Source organism: Mesocricetus auratus, unplaced genomic scaffold (genome assembly GCF_017639785.1).
Source record: "Mesocricetus auratus isolate SY011 unplaced genomic scaffold, BCM_Maur_2.0 Super-Scaffold_100003, whole genome shotgun sequence".
In the NCBI taxonomy this organism is placed as follows: domain Eukaryota; kingdom Metazoa; phylum Chordata; class Mammalia; order Rodentia; family Cricetidae; genus Mesocricetus; species Mesocricetus auratus.
In genome coordinates this window covers 20,329,009-20,352,777 of record NW_024429188.1, presented here as the reverse complement: position 1 = coordinate 20,352,777, position 23,769 = coordinate 20,329,009, and the positions used below count along the sequence as shown (strand labels likewise).

The 23,769-nt window shown below is 42.5% G+C and overlaps 1 protein-coding gene across 4 annotated transcripts in view; it reads left to right on the top strand.

Annotated features, from left to right (window-relative positions):
- Positions 1-23,769, top strand: part of Phka2 (phosphorylase kinase regulatory subunit alpha 2) — a 92,643-nt gene that overhangs the window by 39,768 nt on the left and 29,106 nt on the right. For all 4 annotated transcript variants that reach the window (XM_040744118.1, XM_040744119.1, XM_040744117.1 and 1 more), the window contains exons 8-17: positions 531-677; positions 2,502-2,555; positions 3,149-3,271; positions 10,191-10,286; positions 11,722-11,829; positions 13,343-13,421; positions 18,616-18,750; positions 19,416-19,525; positions 21,229-21,373; positions 21,582-21,660. In XM_040744118.1, coding sequence (XP_040600052.1) covers positions 531-677; positions 2,502-2,555; positions 3,149-3,271; positions 10,191-10,286; positions 11,722-11,829; positions 13,343-13,421; positions 18,616-18,750; positions 19,416-19,525; positions 21,229-21,373; positions 21,582-21,660 — 1,076 coding nt within the window. The remainder of the gene's footprint in view (positions 1-530; positions 678-2,501; positions 2,556-3,148; positions 3,272-10,190; positions 10,287-11,721; positions 11,830-13,342; positions 13,422-18,615; positions 18,751-19,415; positions 19,526-21,228; positions 21,374-21,581; positions 21,661-23,769) is intronic.

Genomic DNA, 23,769 nt, shown 5'->3' with positions numbered 1-23,769 from the left:
CCTCTGATAATCTTAAAAAATATTCTGGAACTAAACTAATTCTTACCATTTTGTCTGACCGCTCATGGGATCTTATGAATTTTACTCTTCCTTAAAGCAGTTTCTAACTTACCTAATTCATCTAGTCCCATTTCACAAAAGCATTCATTTCTCTGTGCTGGTACTGTATGAGTGTTCTTGTCTGGTTTCTGTCTCTGGAGCCAGACATCTTGACTGCTGATACAAACAGTGCTGTAGTTGCTCCCCATCAGTGGACATGGAAAGAAGGGAGATAGCAATTCTTAGCACAAGCCTCAGACTATCATGCTCTCTTCAACCCTCTCTCCTCTCCTAAGGAAGAGGAAGCAAAGCATTGTCTGGGTGACTGGGTAAGCAGGGGTGGCCAGTGCTTGTCATGTTGCTAAGACTGAGTCCTCCAAATAGACAAACTCATTTGAATGTTTCCTTTAGGCCAAGGTGATGATCTCTAGGTACTATATCTAACTAGTCCTGCTTCTCTAGCGTAAACTACCTCCTTGTTTTTTCTTCAGTCAATTCTTTTCTCCATGTTGCCACGAGCATCAACATCTAAAGAAATCGATGCTGGACTTCTTTCTATTATTTCTTTCCCGGCCTTTGCAGTAGAAGATGTGAACCTAGTAAATGTGACCAAAAATGAAATCATTTCTAAGCTTCAGGTAAGCATTGGCCAATGCTCCTCTGTTCTGGATTAAATGCCACGTTCGTGTGATGCAATGGGGCGGTTAGCTTATGGTGTGTTTTTCCTAGATCAGCAGTTCTTAGCCTGTGGGTCGTGACTCCCATGGAGGTCGCATATCAGATCCTGCATATCAGATATTTACATTATGATTAATAACAGCAGCAAAATTACAGCTATGAAGTAACAAAATAATTTTATGGTTGGGGGTCACCACAGCATGAGGAACTATATTAGGAAGGTTGAAGACCACTGCTGTAGAGGTTATAGGAAGATTCCTTAGAGAATCTCTAGAAAGCTCTGTAGACCCTGCCTGGACAAAAGCACATATCCAAGTGCTTGCTGTGCACGCATGAGCATCTGAGTTCATATCCCTAGCACACATTTAAGAATCCAAACACAGTAGCATACACCCATAATCTCAGCACTGGGGAGGAGGAGATGGGTAGATCCCTAAGATTTGCTGGCCAACCAGTCTAGCTGAATTGGTGAACTCCAGGTTCAGTGAGTCTCTGTCTCAAAAAAATAAGGTGGACAGGGAGTAAGGAAAATGGCTGACATCAACCTCTAGTCTACACACACACACACACACACACACACACGCACGCACGCAAAATGAGAACGAAGTACAATAAAAATATAAAAATTAAGAAATATTTTTATTATGAAATATAATGAAACTCATTTTGTATTCTAATAAAAATTTGAATGGTGAAAATCTGTTATTGCATTCAATGAAATGCAGTTAACAGATCACTAAGCTGAGGCCATATTATACTCTCAGCAAACAGAAACCCACAAAATTGTCCCAAGGATGAAGTTTTCCTAAGTCAAAGCGTAAATGTTGATTGTCCCACCCATATTCAGTAAGAAATACCTTTGTCCCTTGCAGACAAAGCAATGAAAGAGTCTCCAATCATATTCCAAAAAGAAAGCAACTGGAGGGGTCAAGTGATGATTTAGGTAGCTGCAGCTGAAAGGGCAGTTGTGATGTATTTATAGGACAAGGGACTTCTATGTCAAGTCCCCAGGGATGATTCCCAGAACCTCACAGAACTTGTACAAGCCTTCAAGACAAGTGATAGCCAAACCTGTCAAGACAGCACCACTCCCAAAAGAAACTGGGAAATAGGCACCCAAAGCTGCCATCCAGGGATTAGGGACATCCAGAAAGCTGGAGAGGAGCCCTGGCATCTGCATCCAGTGAACGCTGCCACGTAGTGAGTTCAGGAAGCCGCCTTCCATACTTCCTCCTCTTATATTTTTGGTTGTGAGCCTAGCCTTTAACGGCTGAGCTATCCCTCCAGCCCGCATACTTCCTCCTCTTAACCCCCTCTCCTCCTCCAAGCCCTGCCAGGCCTCCGAAGCAGACCCTCTTCAGCATACATGGCCTGAATACATTGAATCTGTAGAGTATACTTTTAGGTTCCCAGATATACACACAGGAGCCAGCCATTCCAAATATCAGTGGTTTTTTCACCTAGTGAGGACACCTTTGCATCTGTGTCTGATACCATAAACCATGCAGAAAGAGTGGCCATTCACTGAGTCCTTGATAATCATATTTGCAGCCCCACCCCAGACTCTGATGGAATGCTTCTGGATAGTGCTCATCAGGTCTGAATTTGCTTTGCTTATTACTTAAAAAGAACTCTTTACATTAAAGCAAAGAGCGCTGCTACATTATTTGCTCACTATAAAACACAAGGGAAAGGGGATGAGGGACTGACTTGAGGTGGAATTAAAAGGCAAAGAAAAATTCTTTTGATTTCATCAGCTTTATTTTTTCCCTTCACCTTACCAGGGCCGTTATGGATGTTGTCGCTTCCTTCGGGATGGTTATAAAACCCCAAGAGAGGTTGTATTTAAATATTGTTTCTTATGTTCCTTGACTTCTCCATATCTACTTGTCACTATGTCATCCTCCCTTTACTGATTATAATTATATGTTGAATATTGGGAAGGAAAGTATTAATTTTGGAGTCAGCAAGCCTGGAGTTAAGTAGAAAAGAATGATCATCAGGTCAAGCCAGTAATATGAAACCAGCTTGTAAATCAAAGATGACTAAATCTGTGGCTCACACCTTACATTTTAAAGATAATCTGTAGCCTTCTCCTGCCACAGTGACTAATGTAATTATAATAATATAATATAATAAATATAATATAATGATATGAATGAATCAGATCCTCTGCCAAGCATTGTGATAGGCAAATTGCTATTCCTTAGAGAGAGATGATGCTTTAGTGTAAAAAACTACTGAGGAGTCTGTGTGTATTTCTGACTTAGTGTCTAAAATTTTGCCCAAACTAGCATTTCCCTATGATAGTAGACTCCTGCTCATACCAAAGCTGCACTGACTGATGCAGGCAAGGGAAACCCAGTGAGACACAGTGGCATTGTGTATGAAATCTAGCATCCTTTTCTAAAAGTTTTGTATTTGGTTCTAGGACCCACATCGCTTGCATTATGACCCTGCTGAACTTAAGCTATTTGAAAACATTGAATGTGAGTGGCCTGTGTTCTGGACTTACTTAATCATAGATGGAATCTTCAATGGTGATGCTGTTCAGGTGAGAAAATGCTGGGCATTGTGCTCATAAGCCTGTTCATCCCATTGATGGGCTGATCACCATTAGCAGGGTCATTCACAATCCATGTCATTGTTTCTGCTATGTGTTGCCATTTTAAACACTTTGCCAAAGACTAGTAAGTTAAAGCAACGACTGTTTTACTTATTTGTTTATAGTTCTGTTACTTGGGCAGAGCCATCAGGGACAGATTGTCTCTGTCTCTCTCCATGTCCCCTGGGATAGGTCACAGGGCTAGAGGACCTACTCTTAAGATAGTCCTACTCACATGGCCAGTAAGTGGAATCTGGCTGCCAGCTAAGGCTGGATGCTCAGCTGAGCCGTGGCAGGAACTTGATTCTTCTCCATGTGCTTCGTTTGAGCTTTTCACAACAGTAGAATCTCTGGGTCATTAGATTTTTCATGCTGTAGTTGTCTTTTCTCCAAGAATGGAAAAGCATGGGCTGCCAAGCTTTCTTAAGTCTTATTACAGAACTGGCAAAGTGTCTCTATCACATAGTTGGTTAAATTGCTGTCACATACTCAAGAGTGGGGGTGGGGGAGTTAGATAAGGGCATGAGTGCTAGGAGGCATAGTTCCTGTCTATCTCAGACAGGTGTCCCTTTTATTTCTTTCAGAGCAGTGGGTCATTTTGCTGTTGTTAGGTCTAGTTCAGAGGTACTATGGTTTAGTGATGCTCTCAGATGACATCTTGTTTAGTCTGTCAACCCCCTAACTGTCTCCCAGGCTTCAGCTTTACTCCCTGTTCTTTCCATTCTCTGCACCTTGCCAGAATGCTTTTATTAAAAGACACTTAGAATATGCTGTTGCCCTTCAGGGTTAGTCAGTCACCTTTCTATTGCTTTGACGAAATATCGCAAATAAACAAGTTAAAAGGAGGAAAAAAAATCCTTTTTGGTTCACTGTTTCAGAGGTTTCAGCTCCTGGGTGGTTTTAACTTCATTGCTCTGGTCCTGTAGTGTGGTGATATTTTGTGATAGGGAGCCTATAGTTAAAGAAAACTATTTACCTCGTATTGGCCAAGAAACAGGCTATATGCTAGGGGAGAAGCTAGGGCCCCAGTACACTCTACCAAGAACATAACTCCAGTGACTTACTTTCTCCATATAGGTCCAATCTTCTAGTTCCTACTACACTCAAAAATGCCAATAGATCCTGTTAACCATGATCTCACTCTGGTTTCTCAGAGCCCATTCTAATCACATCCCAGGTCTGGAGGAGAAGGAGATGGGCTGTAGTCTCTGTCTTGTGCATTTTGGCTTTTGAAAGTCCAGTGCTCAGGAACATAGGCAGTAAACTTAAAATGTTAACATCCCTTTCTGTTATTCACTCTTACATTGTGCTCAGAGTTTATCTTGGGCTTTCTTGTCTTTTATTCTGACCATTGAATGTTCTCTGAATGAATGACTTTGAATTTCAATGAAAATAGACTTAACAATGATGAAGGGGACAAGGGGAGAGAAAGAGATTAAAATTAAAATAATGATTCAATTTTTTTAAAGGGAATAAAAGATATTTTTTTCTGTAACCATTTTAAGTATCCATGGTCCAGGAACATGTATTTAGGCTACTCCAAACTTCATGTTCCAACATGGAAATGGTTTCATAAAGTTCTTATAGTTTTAGAGAAGAAAGTAAGTTGTAAATAAAGGCAAGTTTAAAATACATTGGTGGGACAGGCACACCAGAGAGGCAGGTACAGTGAGATAGTGGAAGCTTTTCTATAAACCCCAGATGCCTATCTGAGCTTTTGGGTTGGTGGAAACTAGTGGTCTGCTAAGTTAATAGATTCCAAGAGGTTTTTATTAGTAGTAACAGGGTGTTAGTTCTAATGGAGAAGTGGGCAAGGAGTGGCTATTCTGGAAGCCTAGACCCCATCTGAGATAAGGTCACTAGCCTCTTGACCTGCAACATTCCAGTCTCTCCTCAGTACTGAAATTCTTTTTTTTAATTATTTTTTTATTTAAATAAAAACAGTCTTACTTTACATACCAAGCCCTAATCAGCCAATCAGTCTCTGCAGACACAGATTCGTTTCAAGAGTTTTTCACTCACACATCCCCCATTGGCTCAGCATTGGATTTTGTGCATTCAGGGTCCTCATTCTATATATCAAATATTGCAAGAGACTGAAGCAGCAATCATGGAGCCTGCAAGGGGCTGCACTAGGCCCTCTGTAATATGCTGTGCTTGTGTAGCTTGGTCCTCTTATGGCACTCCTAACAGTGGGAGTGGGGACTGACTCTGACTCTTTTGCCTGCTCTTGGGCTCCTACTCTCCATCATGCCCAACCTTAATATGCGGTGAGGTGCCTAGTTTTGTTGTAACTTGTTAAGTGGTATTGAGTTGATATCCCTGGGAGGGCTGCTGTTTTCTAAAGGGAAATGGAAGAGGGATGGATCTGGGGGAGGGAGAGCTGGTGGGAGTGGCAGGAAGGGAGGCTGAGGTACAGATGTATGAGAGAGGAAAAATAAAGAAAACGGAAAAGAAAAAGAAACTCCTGTATCACATGGAAACTATTGGCATCATGATCTGAATCCTAATTGATTTTTACCCCCTCTGTATCTGATATAACATTTACATGTGACATAGATTACTATACCTAAAATTAAGTAATCCAGAACACAGTTTGACCTAATGGAGTGACTGTTACAGATGAAACAAACATATCTAAAATAACCAGGATTGATATATTTTTCATGAGACTATATATATAGCATATATATAGAAAGATATGAATATATATCTTTCTCCCTGTATTTACAATTGTTTGTACTCAATGAACTATCTTACTTATATTTAAATGGTTAGGAATGGGACTTGGAAGACATCATTGTATAATAGTTTCCTTTTTTATTAGTAAAATACAAATATTTAATTCATTTTTAATCCCAGCTGAATGTACAATATGACATTGTAGATACTAATTAAATCAGGAAACATCAGTACTTCTGGCATAAAACATCATGAATGTTGTTGCTAGACATTGGTATCTTTTGTATAATTTAGGTAGGATTTAACCCAAATCTTTTGATATCTCTAGCTAGAGTAAATGAAATTAACGTTTAATTTTAAAACTAGCTTTTTTTGCTTTATCCAAATTGTCCAAATTATAGTGTGTGTGTGTGTCTGTCTGTCTATAAAGACAATGGAAAAAACTTGAATCCTTTAACATAACATTATATTTGAATAAGGTAAGGGTTTAGAGTAAGCAAACAGTCATAACAAAAAAAGCATGCTCAAATGAAAGGGTATACTTCATGATTGTATCTTATAATTCTTGGAGAATCTACTATCCCACACCTATGCTATCTCTTCTAGTTGACATACTTAGATTTTTTTTGACACTATAAGGATCAAACCCAAGGCCTTGTGCATGCAAGGCAAGTACTTTATCACTCATCTACATCTCTAGCCCTTGTTGGTGTGTGTGTGTGTGTGTGTGTGTGTGTAGTATGTACATGATCATGTATGTGTGTAGAGGATGCTCATGTGTGAAAACCAGAGATTGATGCTAAATATCTTCAGTTGCTCTCCACCTTTCTCTACCTTAGTTTTGAGATGGGGTCTCTCACAAGAACTCATTTATTCAGCTAGAGTTACTGGCCAATCAGCTTTAGGGATCCTGTAGGTGCATTTTTCTGTCCCTCCTTCCAGCTCCCAAATCATGACACAGAGTCGTATTATTAATTAGGAAAGCTTGGTCGATAGCTTAGCCTTGTTTCTAACTAGCTCTTATAATTTAAATGAACCCATTTCTATTAATTTACCCTCTGCCTTGTGACTTGATTACTTTTACTCTGTACTGCCCATGCTGCTTCCCTGCTTCCTCCGTGTCTGCCTGGCAGCTCTTCTTGTCTCTGCCCTTCTTGTTCCCAGCATACTCTCTGCCCCCCAAATCCTCCCTAGCTATTGGCTGTTCAGCTTTTTATTAAATCAGTTCGAGTGACAAATCTTCACAGTGTACAAAAAGATTATTCCACATTTCCCCTTTTGTCTCAATAAAAAAGAAAGGTTTTAACTCTAACATAATAAAATTCTAAATAATAAGACCAATTATCGGGTAACAATTATATTTACAATGTACAATCCATTTGTATTTGGCATATTTGGAAAAAACAAACCATTATTTCCTCTATCTTGATGAGTCCAAAGCTCTGTACCTAATTTCCTTTCCATCATAACTAAGGAAAACTGTGACTGTAACTACCTGTCTTCAATTCCATCAAAGACCCTAGAAGGATATATTGCCTTAATAAACAGGAAGTGCAGAGCAAACAACTTCCAAAACTATAGAAATAACAGCTGACTTCCTGGACAGTCCCCCAATACTCCTCTGGAATTTTAGGGCATTCATCTTCAGTCTACAGGCCTAGAATATCTGAGAGACTTTTCTGTGAAGCAGGAAATTTGATGACTGCCCTACCCTGTTTGATAAAGTTCAGCAGTCGTTTTCATTTGTGTCCTGCTTGTCCAGTTTGTAAAGCATACTGTCAGCAGTTGAGGCAAGGGCTAGCTTTTGCAATAAAAAAAGCAAACTCCGTATGGTGGCTCTTTGATATCTATCATCCTTTTTTTAAAAGTAGATTGGTGCTGTCAGGAACAGATATGTCTCACTGTCATGAAAAGCTTATGTTATTAAAACATTTTAAATGTCATATTCTGTAGATCTCTGAAGTATTTGAAGATCACCTCTTTAAAATATATCTGTTTGAACTTGAAAACTTACCTAACATGACTACAAGTTTGCTTGTTACAGGTGACTATCTACTAACCTACATTTCTTTATTATCCTAAATAGTTTTTAATAATAGCTTTCAAGGACTAGAAATGTATATTACATTACTAAATGAGCTGCATAGGTACAATATCTTAAACAAGAGTAGAAACATATGTACAGTATGTTCTAACAAAAATAACCTTAAGTTTGTTTCAATATACAAAAATACCTTAAATAAGAATATAAACATATATATATAATAACAAAATTAACCTTAAATTTGTATCAATATACAAAAATCCATACCAGTGTAAAACGTTTAAGACTAGTAGTTGCTTTTTTGGTTTAAAAGTAGATTCAATAATCTACCTTATTATCCTATCATTTCTATTCCCCCTTTTTATTTTCAGAGTGAGATTCCTGAATCTCATTCCTTTGTTCAGCATTTTTTCTGACCATTACCAATAACAACTTGTAACCAACTGCCCAAAATGATAACAAATATCCATAACCCATCAAATGACCAAAAATGTAAATATTATAAATTTTGAGATAATATTTATACCTTAAGAAAAGTTTTAAAGAGTCAAAATAAAATCAAAGGATTATGAGATTAGTGGCAATAGAATAGTCCCTTAAATTTGATTTTTCTTCTGCCCCATACCAGGGGGCTCTTCTGGCATGAGACAGATTTTGTATTTTCCTTTAACAGTCATGTTTGGGTTTAGAGAAGGAGGTTTAATTTTTCATTAAATTGGGACTACAAAAAGACTATTTGCCTTATATGCTTGTAGAGCATAGCAGAAACAAATATTCGGGAATATTGATGAAATTTTATCCTGTTGGAAATGTGCTATACCATTAGGCAAATTTACTCTTTTTCTTGGGACATTTTCTTTGGATGATTTGTCCTTTTTCTTCAGATGTCTCATTTGTCCAGTGTTCTTCAGATCCCTTAGTTGGATTCCTTTATTCTCCTGGAAAGAAAAAAAAAAAACAAAATCCTACCCCACCCCTAACTTTGGAGAGGTTCCCTTTTGACAGGTTATATCTGATCAAGTAAAAGGCATTTGTTAGTCTTCTGTCAGCTTAGACTGAATGACCATGCTGTGTGAAGAACTGTTGTCTCTAATCAAGAGGTCTCTCCTGTTCAAATCGATTCTCTATCAATTTTGGTGGTATCCACAGCTTTCCTTCTCCTGTGGAAACAAAAGCAAAATCTCTTCCCACAATGCAATACATATCCTGAGGCAGAGCCAGTGGTGGTGAGTGGCTGATCTGGAGGTGTTTGGAACCCAGGTGCCAGTTGAGTTTGGGGCCAGGAATGGGCAGCAGCTGAAAGCTGTTGTAGTGAAGCTGCAACGGGAAAAATCGCAGAGTCAGCGTCTGCAGCGAGGGAGGAAAAGTGAGCCCTACTACTTCCTGTGTCTGTCTCTCCTCAGTCCTCCAAAACCTCTGTGGTTAATTGTGGTCAGCTAGTAGCTAACTCTCCCCTTTGATTCAAAACAAACTTTATTGACAGATTCAGGAGCATCAGAAATACCACACAACAGGATCCACTTGGTCTCGGTTCTGTCTCTCCCACCTCTGGAGTCATAGATGTGCCCCCAGACCTTTTCTGTAGGTTCTGGGGTTCCAGACTTAGGTTCTCACACTTGGACTTTGCTAACTTGAGCCATTTCCCCCAGAACCTTGAGAAAAAAGGTAATTGTTGCTAAACTACCACTTAGGCAGAAATAGGATGTGCTGCCTAGTATAGGATATCTAAACCAAGATGTTTTTAACTTGGTAAAACAAATTTTATATATGAGAAAACTTAAGAGTAGATTACTTAAACGAGAAGGTTATGGGAATGATGTCTGGTACATAGTATAAATGATAGTACTATGGAAAGTTTGAGAACCAAACAGCTACTTCCCCTGGGGCTGCCCTTTCCCTCTCCCTGGAAACTTGGCAAGTGGGGCTGGACTCAGGGAATGACAAGCAATGGTGTCTGCCTTCTCCTAACATTTACTGTCAGCATGAGTCCCCCTCTGGTCTTCTGCAGCCAAGCATTTTAGCATTTTTTTGCCCTGTTTGTTGCCAGGAAGCCTAGTTTGTTATTGTTTTCTAAGTGGTATTGCCATGCATCATTAACTCTCGGACCTCTGTCACACTAAACATGCCGGGGCTGTTTTCCAGGTCCAAGAATACCGAGAAGCTCTGGAGGGAATATTAATCAGAGGCAAAGGTGGGATCCACTTGGTGCCAGAACTCTATGCCATCCCAGCAGACAAGGTAATGAGGTGGTGTCAACCCCCCCTGTGCTGCTTATCTAAACTGGGTGAGTTAGGGCTTGCCTTTTTGGTATCCTCTCTCCACCCACCTTCTAGACCAAATGACCTTTTTCTCCAGAAGTGGTTTCTAAGGGCTAGGTTTACTATCCATCATAAGGAACTATGGCTTTGAGAAACATGTGAGGCTGTGGATATCTTAGGGCGGCAACAGCTAAGACCTTTGGAACATACCTAATTTGTGTTTGAGTCAGGCCCATACACACATGAGCAAAGGACATGAAAGAGCCTGACTAGACTGAGGGAGCCTCTGGAACCTGTGTAATCTAAGACAGCCCTGGATTCCACTCAGGGACCAGACACCACTCAGTCCTGCCAGCCTAGACCTTTTAGTGTGACCTACAGCAACTCCATGATCCTATGGTGGCATGACCAAGCTTCCTTGTGACACGTTAAAGACAAGGCTTTTGTCATGCCTCATCATACAGATTAAGTTAGAAAATTCTCCAGAGATGTTTTCTATGTCACGGAGTTTTCTGCAAATTTCTTCATTCTGTATTTGTTATCTGTATGCTATGGATAGTGTGAATGGTGATGAAGGTAAGGGGTGTCTGCGTCACTTTCTATAGTTACATTAATGATATCATGATTAATCCACAATACTGAGAACGAACCCCCACATACACACACACAACACTTGTGATACAGTTTTTTTCCCTCATAGATAAGTGTTTCCTATTTCCTTTGAGTAACTACCCTAATCAATGTTCCAATGACTAAAACCTTAAAGGGAAACATGGAGTTTAGAATGAGAGCTGACACTGTACTCAGAATGAGCAGGCATTGCCAGGTGCTAGGACAAAAAAAAAAACCCACAGAAGCTTATGTTGGTAAGATAAAGCCCCGCCAGGAGGAAATGCATTTTCTAGAGGAGGTGGGCTAGGGAGTGGTAGTGCCTCTATTGGTTTTCCTCAATGCATAGTGCCACCTTCTGGTAACTTTCTTGCATGGGCACACATCCCTGGGGATGGTAAGCACAAAAAGGAAACCAGCCTTGACATCCAGCTATGCAATGTGCATATGCAGGCAGCTGTTTTTTTTATAAGCACACAGCCATCCATAAACAAGAGCTGTGGGGCTTCCTGCTGCCCAGGGCTGGGTATGGAGCAGGCCAGTCAAACTTCCAGCTCCAGTGGCCCCAGGAATGCTTATGGGGAAAATGCTGGCCAGGATTTGAAATCCCTCTCTGTTGCTTATAGCCTTGGGGTGCTGAGAGAGGAACTTTTTGCTTTCTGAGTCCACCATCCTGTATTGCACAGAATTGGTCCAGAGGCTGAGAACTGCTTTTTAAATCTTCTATATCTTCCCCAAATGTAAGATATTGTTGGCCTTTGTACCCTTTGACATTCTGACCCTGAACCTTTCATTTTCCCTGCCAGGTGGATGAAGAGTACAAGAACCCACACACAGTAGACCGAATTCCACTGGGGAAACTGCCCCATCTTTGGGGACAGTCCTTGTACATCCTCAGCTCCCTGCTGGCAGAGGTAGGCTTTCTAGGCTGGAAAGCCATCTATCTGATAGGAGGTACGGGAAACTGGGAATAGCACAGTGGTTCTCTGTACTGAGGGACTGAATAGCTTGTGCAACTTCATAACCTTCCAGGTCACCTGGGCTCTTTTGGGCCCCAGGCTTTCTCTGGCCTTGCATATTCATATTTACAATAAACCAATTCAGATCAGCTAGCTACATGCCATGTTCCCTGTCTCCCTCTCACCAGAATCTCTGCTATGTAGTTAGAATCTGTTTGCATTGCTCAGCAGACATGGGAACCTTTTGAGCCAAGACTAGTGTATCTGATCCTAGAAGAGACAGGCTTTAGGAAGTTATTAGGTAGGCTAGAAGCTCTCTCAGCCCAAGACACAGGGCTCTTCATCTCTCTCCAGAATGAGACAGCAGACACAGATACCACAGGCCACACCAACCCACCTCTTGACACATTCCCTCTTGCCCCCAGGCTTCTGTTGGAAAAGCTTTAAAATGAATCTCCCAGTCTGAGTGAGAAACTTCAGCTGAGGATTGTGGTGTGGGGAAGGAGCCTAAAGAAGAAAGGGTGTGGCCACCTGAGGCTGGCCAACCTGTGTGCTTCGCCACCTAGAAAACTGGCCAAGAGGACAGTGCATCACAATGTTACTGGGTTACTGGTGTGGTAAAGACCAGTGAAAGGTAGCACAGTGGACACATCACCTGGGAACATTGGTTGCTGAGGTGGTTCCCAGGTATGTTTAATATCCCAAGTTCCATGGCCATGGCTTTATCTATAGGAGAGCACACATATCCTTGTGAGAGTCAACCCTGTATCCAACCAGCTCAGTGCCTTCTGGCAGGTCTCTTAACCTCTCTGAACCTCGACTGCCTCACCTGTGAAGTGAAAATTTGGACTTAATTATCTGTACGGTACATTCCAGCTCAGATTTCAGAATGTGTGAGGTGGGAAATAACTACTGAGTCCACTCCTCTGAGACCTCCTCTTCAATATAAAAGTCTTCCTATGGGCCCAGCAGTGGGTCCACTCCATCTCAGATCATCTTCATCCCGTTTGGATGCTTGGATCATTTCTAGAAAGTGCAAGAAGGTATTTTTTTAAAGAACATAGGTAACAAGGTGGGGGAGAATTTTCTGTTCCAAAGCAGTCAGCTCTGGACCAAAGTCTCACTATGAGCAATTTGATCTCAGCCTCCCCACCTGTAGAATGGTGATGGCACATAGGAGGGTGACAGTGTACATGCAGGGACTCAGCTAGCACTAGCGATAGCTTTCTTTTCACTCGCACAGTGTGGGGATGGATTTGAGTAACCCTCAGAGCTAAGCACCAAGTATGCAATACATTTATCAGGAGCATTCCGAGTAGCATATTCTGTTATGGTGAGGGACTCAACAAATACGAAGAAAAAGGTTTTGAGTGTTTGAACCCCCAAATATGTCATTTCCAAGGGTAAGAGCAAGGTGAAATCTTAGTTAAAGCCGTGTTTTATAGTGTTAATGCTCCTCTCTTCTTAGGGATTCCTTGCCACTGGTGAAATTGATCCCTTAAATAGAAGATTTTCTACTTCAGTCAAACCTGATGTTGTAGTACAAGGTTTGTGAGTGTGTTTACTATCCATCTTTAATGTATAAAATCAATGTTAACTTTTCATTCACATTGTTCCCTAGTTTGTTTTTTGAAACGTTTTAAAGGGTGTTTAGCTGGGTTCTAGCAGTGCATACCTGTAATCCTAGTACTTGGGAGGCTAAGGCAGGAAGGTCAGGAGTTCAAAGCCAGGCTGGGGAGGTAGCGCAGTTGGTAAAGTGATTACCTAGCATGCACTGGGCTCAATTTTCATTATCATATACACTGAGGCATGGTGGCTTGTACCCATAATCCCAGCATTAGGGAAGTAAGCAGTTAGGACCAGAAGCCAAGGTCACTTTTGGCTACATAGAGAGTTTAAGGCCAGTATAGCCTACATAGTAAAAACTTGACACAGGAAAAAAGGTATAAAGAATATGTGTATGTGTGATTCATTGTACGATAGAAAACTTTGAGCCAGGCGGTGGTGGTGCACGCCTTTAATCCCAGCACTCAGGAGGCAGAGGCAGGTGGATCTCTGAGTTCGAGGCCAGGCTGGACCGACAGCCTCCAAAACAATACAGAGAAACCCTGTCACGTAAAACCAAAAAGAAAAAAAAGAAAACTTTGTATAACTCAGGCAGGCCCTAAAACAATGGGATTCTTCCCACCCACTAATTTACTTCCTACAAGGTAGTTGTTTTCTAGAATCTAAAGCTTGATCATCACTGGAGCACAAATGAGTCATTGAGCATCATTCTTCATAACTGTCCCTCTGAAAAGTGGAGTCTGAGCCTGATGAAAACTCAGAACCCATGGGAAGTAGTTCATTTGTCTCTTGGAGGTCTCAGGTCTTGCCACCTGCTTCCACCCTCCCTCCCTTCCTCTTCAGCCAGTTCCTCTTCAGAAATGGTGAGAATCCCAATGGGCTGCCTCTCCCAGGGTACCCCAACAAGTCATGTATCAAGGCTGCTAGAGTTCTTGCTCTTCCCCCAAAGAATCCTAAAAACAATGGAGATGGCTACGGAGGAAGCTTTCAACCTAAGAAACGTTCAATGGCCTATGGCATGCACCTGGAGCAGCAATCCCTTCTGTTTCCTCTACTAAGGGACTGTGGCAGCTCTGACACATTTTGGGGGCCCTGTAGAACACTCAGGGACTATCAAATGTCAGCCCACTGTGTATACAATGCATTGCCCAAATTAAGTTGCATACTTTTGTTTGTTTGTGTATTGTTTTTTTTTTTTTTGTTCTTTGAAACAGAGTCCTACTTTGTAAAAACTGGCTAACTTTAATTCACTACATAGCCAAAGCTGGCTTTGCACTCACAGATGTCCTCCTGCCTCAGTCTCCCAAGTGCTGAGATAGGCATGAACCACTATGCCTGGCTTAGATTGCACACTTCTTAAGGATAAGGCTTGTACTCTCCTCTGTGTTGATTGACACCTATGTACACACACATTGAAAATAACGACTGAACAAATAAGAAAGCATTCCTCTTTGGGGCCACTGGCCCATTTTTATTTATTTATTTTTATTTTTTCAGTTTAAATTTAGATAAGAAACAAGGTTGCTTCACAAGTCAGTTCCAGGTCCCTCTCCCTTCCCCTCCCCTCCTCCCGTTCCCTCCCCCCAACCCCCCCATTATCCCCTCATTTCCCCAGGGAGGGTGAGGCCCTCCATGGGGGTGTCCATAGTCTGTCATTTCATCCAGGGCAGGGCCTAGACCCTCCCCCAAGAGTTCAGGGTGAGAGTGCACCTCACATTGTTGGATGGGAGTCCAAAGTCCATGTGTATAATCGGGATGGGTACTGATCTGATGCCCAAGGCTCAATAGATTCCCTAGGCCTCCTCACTGACACTTACATTCAGGGGGGTCTTGATCAGTCCCACGCTGGATTCCCAGGTTGATGCCTGGGATTGAGGAGTTAACCTTTGTCAGGTCAGCTGTTTCTGGGGGTTAAACCAGCCCAGTCTTAATCCCTTTGGTCATCAGTCCTCCCTCTCTGTTACTGGCTTTCTTGAGTTCAGCTCAGTACTTAACCAAGGGAGTCTGCCTCTTCTTCGATCAGCCACTAAATGAAGTTTCTGTTTCCCAGACTCTCTGGCCATGGGATTGTAGGCTGGCACTCCCCAGATCTGTGTCTAAAATCCATATATGAGAGAGTATATGCCATGTTTCTCTTTTTGTGACTGGGTTACCTCACTCAGGATGGTTTCATCTAGTGTCATCCATTTGCCTGCGAATCTCAGGATTCTATTGTTTTTTTCTGCTGAATAGTACTCCATTGTGTAAATATACCACATTTTCTCTATCCACTCTTCGGTTGAGGGACATCTAGGTTGCTTCCAAATTCTGGCTATTACAAATAATGCTGCTATGAACATAGTGGAGCAGACATCTTTGTTGTATGAATGGGCATCTTTTGGATATATGCCTAAGAGTGGAGTTGCTGGGTCTTGTGGTAGGTTTATTCCCATTTTTCTGAGGAATCTCCATACTGATTTCCAAAGTGGCTGAACCAGTTGGCACTCCCACCAGCAATGGAGGAGTGTCCCCCTTTCACCACATCCTCTCCAGCATAAATTTTCGTTGGTGTTTTTGATTTTAGCCATTCTGACAGGAGTGAGATGGTATCTGAGAGTTGTTTTGATTTGCATTTCCCGGATGGCTAAGGATGTTGAGCACTTTCTCAAGTGCCTCTCAGCCATTTTAAACTCCTCTATTGAAAATTCTCTATTTAGTTCTGCAGCCCACTTTTTAATGAGGTCCTTTGATGTTTTGGAGACTTGCTTCTTGAGTTCTTTGTCCAAATGGATCAAAGACCTCAACATAAATCCAGCCACACTGAACCTCTTAGAAGAGAAAGTGGGTGGTACCCTTGAACGAATTGTTACAGGAGACTGCTTCCTGAACATAACACCACTAGCACAGACAGTGAGATCAACAATTAATAAATGGGACCTCCTGAAACTGAGAAGCTTCTGTAAGGCAAAGGACACAGTCAGCAAGACAAAAAGGCAGCCCACAGAATGGGAAAAAATATTCACTAATCCCACATCTGACAGAGGGTTGATCTCCATTTTAATGAGCGTGCATATAATACAAAGAGAGGAGCTGCAAGTTATCACCTCATCAGTAGTGTATACAGAGTACACCTAACCACCATAACATTCTGATTAGGTAACATTTTCAACATTGTTTATTTCATGGTGCTTAGAGGTTAACTTAATTCACTCGATGATCTCAGTTGACAGCTGGAGGTGGGAACCTATTCTTGACCTCCTGGTAGGCTGATCCAACTACACTCCTTAGTCTCTACACTCGACCAATACATATTCTGCTAATTTGTCTCTTAAATCTGCAAGAGTTCTTTTCCAATAGGATATATTAATAGATCTCAACCAGCATTTTTAATCTATTGATCTTATTTTTAATTGTGTATATATGTGAGTATGAATTTGTGCACATGTGTGCAGTGCCCAAGGAAACCAGAAGGTGTTGGGTACTCTAGAGCTGGAGTTACAGGCATTGTGAGGCACCTGGTGTGGGTGCTGGGAATCAAACTTGGGTCCTCTGGAAGAGCAGTGAGTGCTCTTAACTACTGAGCCATCTTTCCACCCCAGCATTTTTTAGTGTAGTAGAACAGAGTAGCATTACCAAGGGATCTAGCATGGAGTAGATAAGGGACTATTTCAGAAACTCGTGCAGATCCAGTGAGATACCTCAACAGATAACAGCAGTTTGCCACCAAGCCTAACAGCCTGAGTTCAGTCCCTGAAGCCTACATACTAGAACAAGAGAATTGACTCCTGCACATTTCCCTTTTACCTTCACACACATGCTGTGACACATGCTTGCCACCCCCCCCAGCCCATACACACACACAATGAAGGAGGGGAACTCATGTGATTGTATCGGATCATGGGGCTCTCTCCAGTTTCAGTCATAACCACTCCCTGAAAGAGGCAGTCTAGAGGAGAGTGGCATCTGTATGGCTTTGATAAATGTGGAATTCCTCTTGTCGGTGGACATTTGGAAACCCATGGCCAGTCCTGATTAACCAGCAGTCTCATTTATTGGAGGCCTGATGAAGAGGGGGATTAGGCTCCAGTGCTGGCTCATGTAGTATGGGCCAATCAAGCATTCTCATGGCTTCTCTTAAAGGGTCTCTGGGAAGATGAGGTCATGGGTAATAAAACCCTTTTAAAAGCATCAGGTGGCATGTAAATGTAAGGAGGAAATGTTCAGCTCTCGGTGGCATTTATATGTATTGCATGTTCAGCACCCACCACCCAGCCTATGGATACAATTGTAGGTTTGGGGAAGACACCCTAATAGTAGCTTAGCCTTTGTTCTCTGAACTGATCTTGGCCCTGGGTCCCTTTACTTTCCAAAAGGCTCTGCTGCAGTTGGGCAAGATACCAGCTGCTTCCTGTGACTGTCTCCCTCTTCCAGACTCCATCCTTTTGCCAATACTCTGCTTTCTTATAAAAGCAGGCAGTGCTGGTATGATAGATACCACCCAGCCATCCCTGATGTGGCACTAAGCTAAGACTAATTCCTGCATAGGCTGCCAGGACCTGGATACTTGGAGGTCCCTGCCAATCAGAGAGCCAAGGACTCACACCAGCTGGGATAGGTGCTCTTTCTCATCTGGGGCTTTGTGCTGTGCTTATAAGTGGGCCAGACAGTCCTGCTCCTACCTATATCTCTACCACAAGACCCGCTTTCTTTCCTGGGGAAAAGAAAGATGCCCTCTCCCTCTCTCTCTCTCTCTCTCCCAAGCTAAAGCATTCCTTGTAAGCAGACTCTGCCAGTCTCATTTCCCGTGCCTTTTGGGAGCAAGAGCACAGATTTCTGACATCCCCTAAGGTTGCTGTTTCTATTCCTAACCCTATGTGAAAGGACACAAGGCATGTTTAGTCAAGACATTTTTTCAGATATGTTATGTTGGTGTGGAACCTATTGAAGACCATTTCTAGAAGTTCTCAGACTGCCCTGCATATAGGCACTTGTCAGATACGCATTGTGTGTGTTGAGGTGCAAGAAGGACAGAGAAAAACAGGGAGCGCAGGAAAACAAACACCACCATTTCCAAAGCCAACACAAGGAATGGGCTAAACTGCCTAGTTCTGGACAGAAGGGAGAATCAGTTCCATGTATCAGTGTGCAGTTACATGAGACATGGATGTGATGTTGATTCTTTATTCTTATTTGCAGTTGCTGTTTTGGCAGAAAACAGTCACATTAAGGGGCTGTTGCGGCAACATGGAGTAAATGTCCAGAGCATTGCTGATGTGCATCCAATTCGAGTTCAGCCAGGCCGGATTCTTAGTCACATATATGCCAAACTTGGTAGGTCAGAGAAGTATTGGGGTCTATTTGGCAAAAAGGACCTTTCTAGGTTCTAGATTTGGGTGTGAGGAAAACTCTGTTATATGTTCTGAAGACGTGGGCAGAGCACTAAGCAGGTCAACCAGTTGTTCCTCTCCATTGTGGAGAAGAATGGTCAGGCAAGCAGATTTCCCTCATTCAGCCAGCCCATACTGCCATAAGCGGGCCCCACTGTTTGGTAGATCTATTGGAGAATAAGCAACTCCCTTTGAAATGTCAGTTGAAAGAGTCATGATTTCTGTATATAGCTTCTAATTGTTATCTGTGATATCCAAAATGCCCATTTTACCCATTGAAGTGGGAATCGGTTCTCTTTTCTTAGAATCTGTATCCATTTAGTTCATGACTGATTACTAAGCAAGTTCAAAGTCAGTGTTAATAAAGTCCTTTCAATAGTTCCACTCCATATAGATCAAACTGGCACTGTTCATATGCGTGCATTAAGAGAAGGGGTAGGATTTGTTTCTCTGTTCAGCTTTGTCCCACTTTCCAAAAGGCCATGGTATAGGAAAACAAATCCTCTCATATATTGTCTGACACAAAAATAAGGCCAGCATTAGTAGATCACTAGGAATAGCTGTTGTTTTTTTTTCTCTAACTCCAGTTTTCCCTTATATTTCAAATAGGACGAAATAAGAATATGAAGTTGAGTGGTCGACCATATCGGCACATTGGTGTTCTTGGTACCTCTAAACTCTATGTGATTAGGAATCAGATCTTCACTTTTACACCTCAGGTAAAGAGAACAGGCCAGTTGGGCTTGTTGGTGCATGCCTTTAATTTCAGCACTAAGGAGGCAGAGACAGGTGGAACTCCATGAGTTCAAGGCCAGCCTGGTCTATATGAGTTCCAGACCAGTTGGAGCTATACAGTGAGACTCTGTCTCAAAAAGAACCACCGTAGAACTGAAGGAAAAAGTGGGGGCAGTAGACAGTGAGCCAGTATCCTCTCACGGGGTTCTCTTTTCTGTCTGGTAAGCATTTCTATTTCAGACATAGAAGAATTTTCTATGCATAGGATCAGGTGGAAGAATAGAAAATGCTTACAGTAGGTGCTCAATTGATGCTACTTAAATCAAATTGAGTATGTCACTGTCCCGCGCTACCGTCTCGCCAGCAAGAACGACGCAGAACACTCGGATCCTTCTGCAGTAAAGCTTTAATGCATCTTGAGAGATAGATGATCAGCTTCTTAGAGGGAGACCCCAAGCTAAGAAACCCAGCCCCTTATATAAGCCTAGGAGCTCCGAGTGAGACGTGTAGAGCCGGGATTGGTGGTTTGCTCATCACCCCAGATGACGGGTGAGGCACAGCTTAAACGGTAAACTCCAACTGACAGCAGATGTCAGCGCCATCTTCTAACGGCAATAGCGATAGCGAGGGTGGCTCCTCACATGTCACCACTTTCCAGACATGAATATTAAAGAAATTCATATTGCTTTACAATGTGACGTGTCACTTGGCTCATATCACCTAAACTTCACTAACCTTTGTGAATGTTGTCATAGGACCCTCAGTATGACATACAACTGGACTGATTTGCAGGTCCCCAGCCCCTTACTGAGATTCAGAATGCTATGGTATTTGTCTTCAAAATTTTTGTTCCTAAAGGAAACTAATCTAGTGGATGCACATAGCAAAATACATTTTTATCCATTTGAGTAGCTGCAAAGACAAACAATTTGGTCCCTTTGCCACTTGCACACACAGCATGGATCCCTGCCTGCCTGCACATGTGGCTGACTATGGAGTCTTGCCTCAGTAGCTGCCACTTTAAACCTTGCAAACTATTTCCCAAATTCCAAATGCAGAGCTGAGTATACACTAGCACAGAGGTCAGGAGAACAGTTGGATTTCCATCATTTTGTGATGCTCTGATTGGCATTAAGCAAGCATTGGTCAGATAGACAGTCTCCCCAGCTCTTCCTCGTTTGGGAAATGGTTGTGAACCCAGGATCCCCAAAAAGGGCATCAATTACAGACTTTTTGTTTGTTTGTTTTTACAAGACAGGGTTTCTCTGTATTGTTTTGGAGGCTATAGGTCCAGCCCGGCCTCGAACTCACAGAGATCCGCCTGCCTCTGCCTCCCAAGTGCTGGGATTAAAGGCGTGCGCCACCACCGCCCGGCAATTACAGACTCTTGATTTGCTCTCAGTGGTGAGCAAGACACCTGCGGGATTTATCCCCTATGGGAGGAGCTGAAGGCAAGTCTAGCATCACACCTTTCCTTTCATACTGGTGTAGCTGCAGCTTCTGGGCAGGTGAAAGACTGTTATGTCTCATCTCAGAGAAAGTGCCCCCCCAACCCAACCAGAGAATTGAGATGGATACCAAACATCTTCCCTGGCAACAGGTTCAAGATCAGTGCTGCCTCGAGTGACGGGTGTCATGTGGAAAGAAGTGAAGGGTGGCCCTTGACTTGGCCTGTTCTAACTTTCAGTTCACTGACCAGCATCACTTCTACCTGGCCCTGGACAACGAGATGATTGTGGAGATGCTGAGGATCGAGCTGGCCTACCTGTGCACCTGCTGGCGGATGACCGGCCGCCCCACACTCACCTTCCCTGTCACGCACACCATGCTCAGTAATTCCATGAACTCCATCTGTTGGGTCATGGGCTGTTATGTAAATGTTTAGGACAATCCCTGTGGACAGTGTCATGTACTGAAGGGGATCCTTAGCCATTTGCCATCTGTGTTTCATAAGGGGTTTGATTGGGTTGTGCTGGTGAGAAGACTGCAGTCCTTTGTACTCCCAGATGATGAAAACTCATTCATTATTTTTTTCCTTAGCCAATGATGGATCAGACATTCATCCTGCAGTTCTTTCTACAATTAGGAAACTAGAAGATGGATATTTTGGAGGTGCTAGGTAAGTTGGGATTTCTTTTCATTAAATAAGACTAGCATGGACCTTTCTGAGAGTCTCGTTACTGCCCTTATCCCACCGTTTGCATCAGCTTCTGAACATGAACACAGAATTTTAGAGTAAGAAGGAAACAAATCTAACTCCACCTCCCTTGGAAAGCTTGAAGCAGGTCTAAAGCAACATTTGTCTGTTGCTTGTTAAACTTCCCTGGCCACCAGAAGATCACTGTCAGATAAGTGAGCAGGTGTTGTCTTTCTGGGACTGTGATCTAGGGAGGGGCCAGTAACTGCTCAATAAAGGCTGACACATTTAACAGACTTCTCAACGGCTCCCAGAAACAAAACACCTGATTAGTCCTGCATAAGTCACTGTCCACCAGTTTCAGTGGCATGAAACCTATTTGGGTTTGTTGTCCTAGAGTACGACTCTCTTGGGTGTGAGTCTTAGGCACCTTAGGTGAATAGAGTTGCTAACTCTACAGGAATCCCCTTTTCATCTTGTCCCTCTGAGTGACCCATGCTAGAGGATTTCTCTATATCTTCATCTCCATGAATCTCTCAGTATGTATGATAACTCCCCAATGGAGCCTTACTGTGCAGCCAGACAGTGGGGCCTTCCCTAGACAGAGAGAGGAGTCCCTCAGGCTAGCTTGCCAGCTGCTGACAGTGTTTGGAAGTCAAGTTACCCCTTCTTGCATCATCCCACCTGTTGCCACAAGAAGAGCATCTTTTTTCAATTTCATGTAAAATACCTTGCCATTTGTATCATATCTAAGTATGCAGCTCCGTATGTCAAGTATACTTCCATCATGTGAGACAGATCTCCAGAATACTTTCCATCTTGCAGAAGAACTAAAACACCACATGCAAGAAACAACCCTCTTCTGTCTACAGCATCCTCTCTATTTTATGTCCCCATGGTCTTAGGCAAACAACTTGTGTAATGTAAGACCTTTGGATGATTGGCTCCTTTTCCTCCTCACTGTTGTCCTTCAAGGTGAACCTGTTTTTCTAACTTTGGCCTCAAGTGATTTTTTTTTTGCAGCTCCTGAAGTTGGCATCTGTGCCCTTGTAGCCTCTTATGGCCCCCACTGTAACCTACAAGTGACTTCCCATGCAGCTGTCCTTGGTCTAGTAGGAGTGTCAAGACAGTCCCCAGTGTGGTACTGTCTACATTTTCAAGGCTAGTATTGCAACTCCCATTAGCATCCAGTTTGGAGCAGTTTGCCTCTAGCTTGGCTAAGTTGCCACCTGGTATACAGCATCCTGACCAAAAGAAAATATTATAGGCCTATAATGAGCCATCTTACCAAATACATTCTTGTATTGAAACCTGATCACTGTAAAAAGAATATAGTGTACAGTTAGGAGTTTTGCGATGTGCCTTGAATATTGTCTCATTTAGTCTTTGCTTTGTGGCAAACTAGAGTCTCATCTATGGATAAGGAACTGTGAGACAATTAGTATAGAAGCCCTTTGGGGATCTAAAACCAACCTCTAACCCCTAGGCCCTGGACTCCTGTTTACAAAGCACCAAGAAGAGAACCATGCAACAAATTGGAATGCCGAGACTCCCTCGGCTACCTGTTATACTCAATTACGGTTTGTTTTCCAATGCTAGGAATCAAATCCAGTGCTCAGGGCTTACATGCTCACTACCTCAGAGCAATATTCCAGCCCCAACGCAGTTCTTGATAATTAAAGTTGGATCCCATTTGGGCTTCTTTATATTTAAGGTTGTTTTGTTAGAAAGTTGAATTCACCATACAGACACGACTTGGAGTCTCACACTCTGAAAAGCTTTAAGTGACCACCTTCCTTTGAGCTCTCTTTAGCCTCATAAAGCCCACTCCTTTCACCTTCATCAGAGAAGAGGTTTCCATTGCATTTTGGTGTTCTGACTCACCTCCTCAACCCCGGGGGGCTAAACAAAACAATCCTTGGAACTGGCCCTTGGCTTCAGTTTGCCGCAGGATTTTCTTCCCCAACTGTCATCTTGTCATATGTCTTTTGCCTATTGAAACTTGGGCACCTGTGAAGGTGGTTGTATTGCATACTCTGGTTTCCTCCCTAAGCAATTCTATTCTGGATTCTTAGGTTCTCACAATAGCAA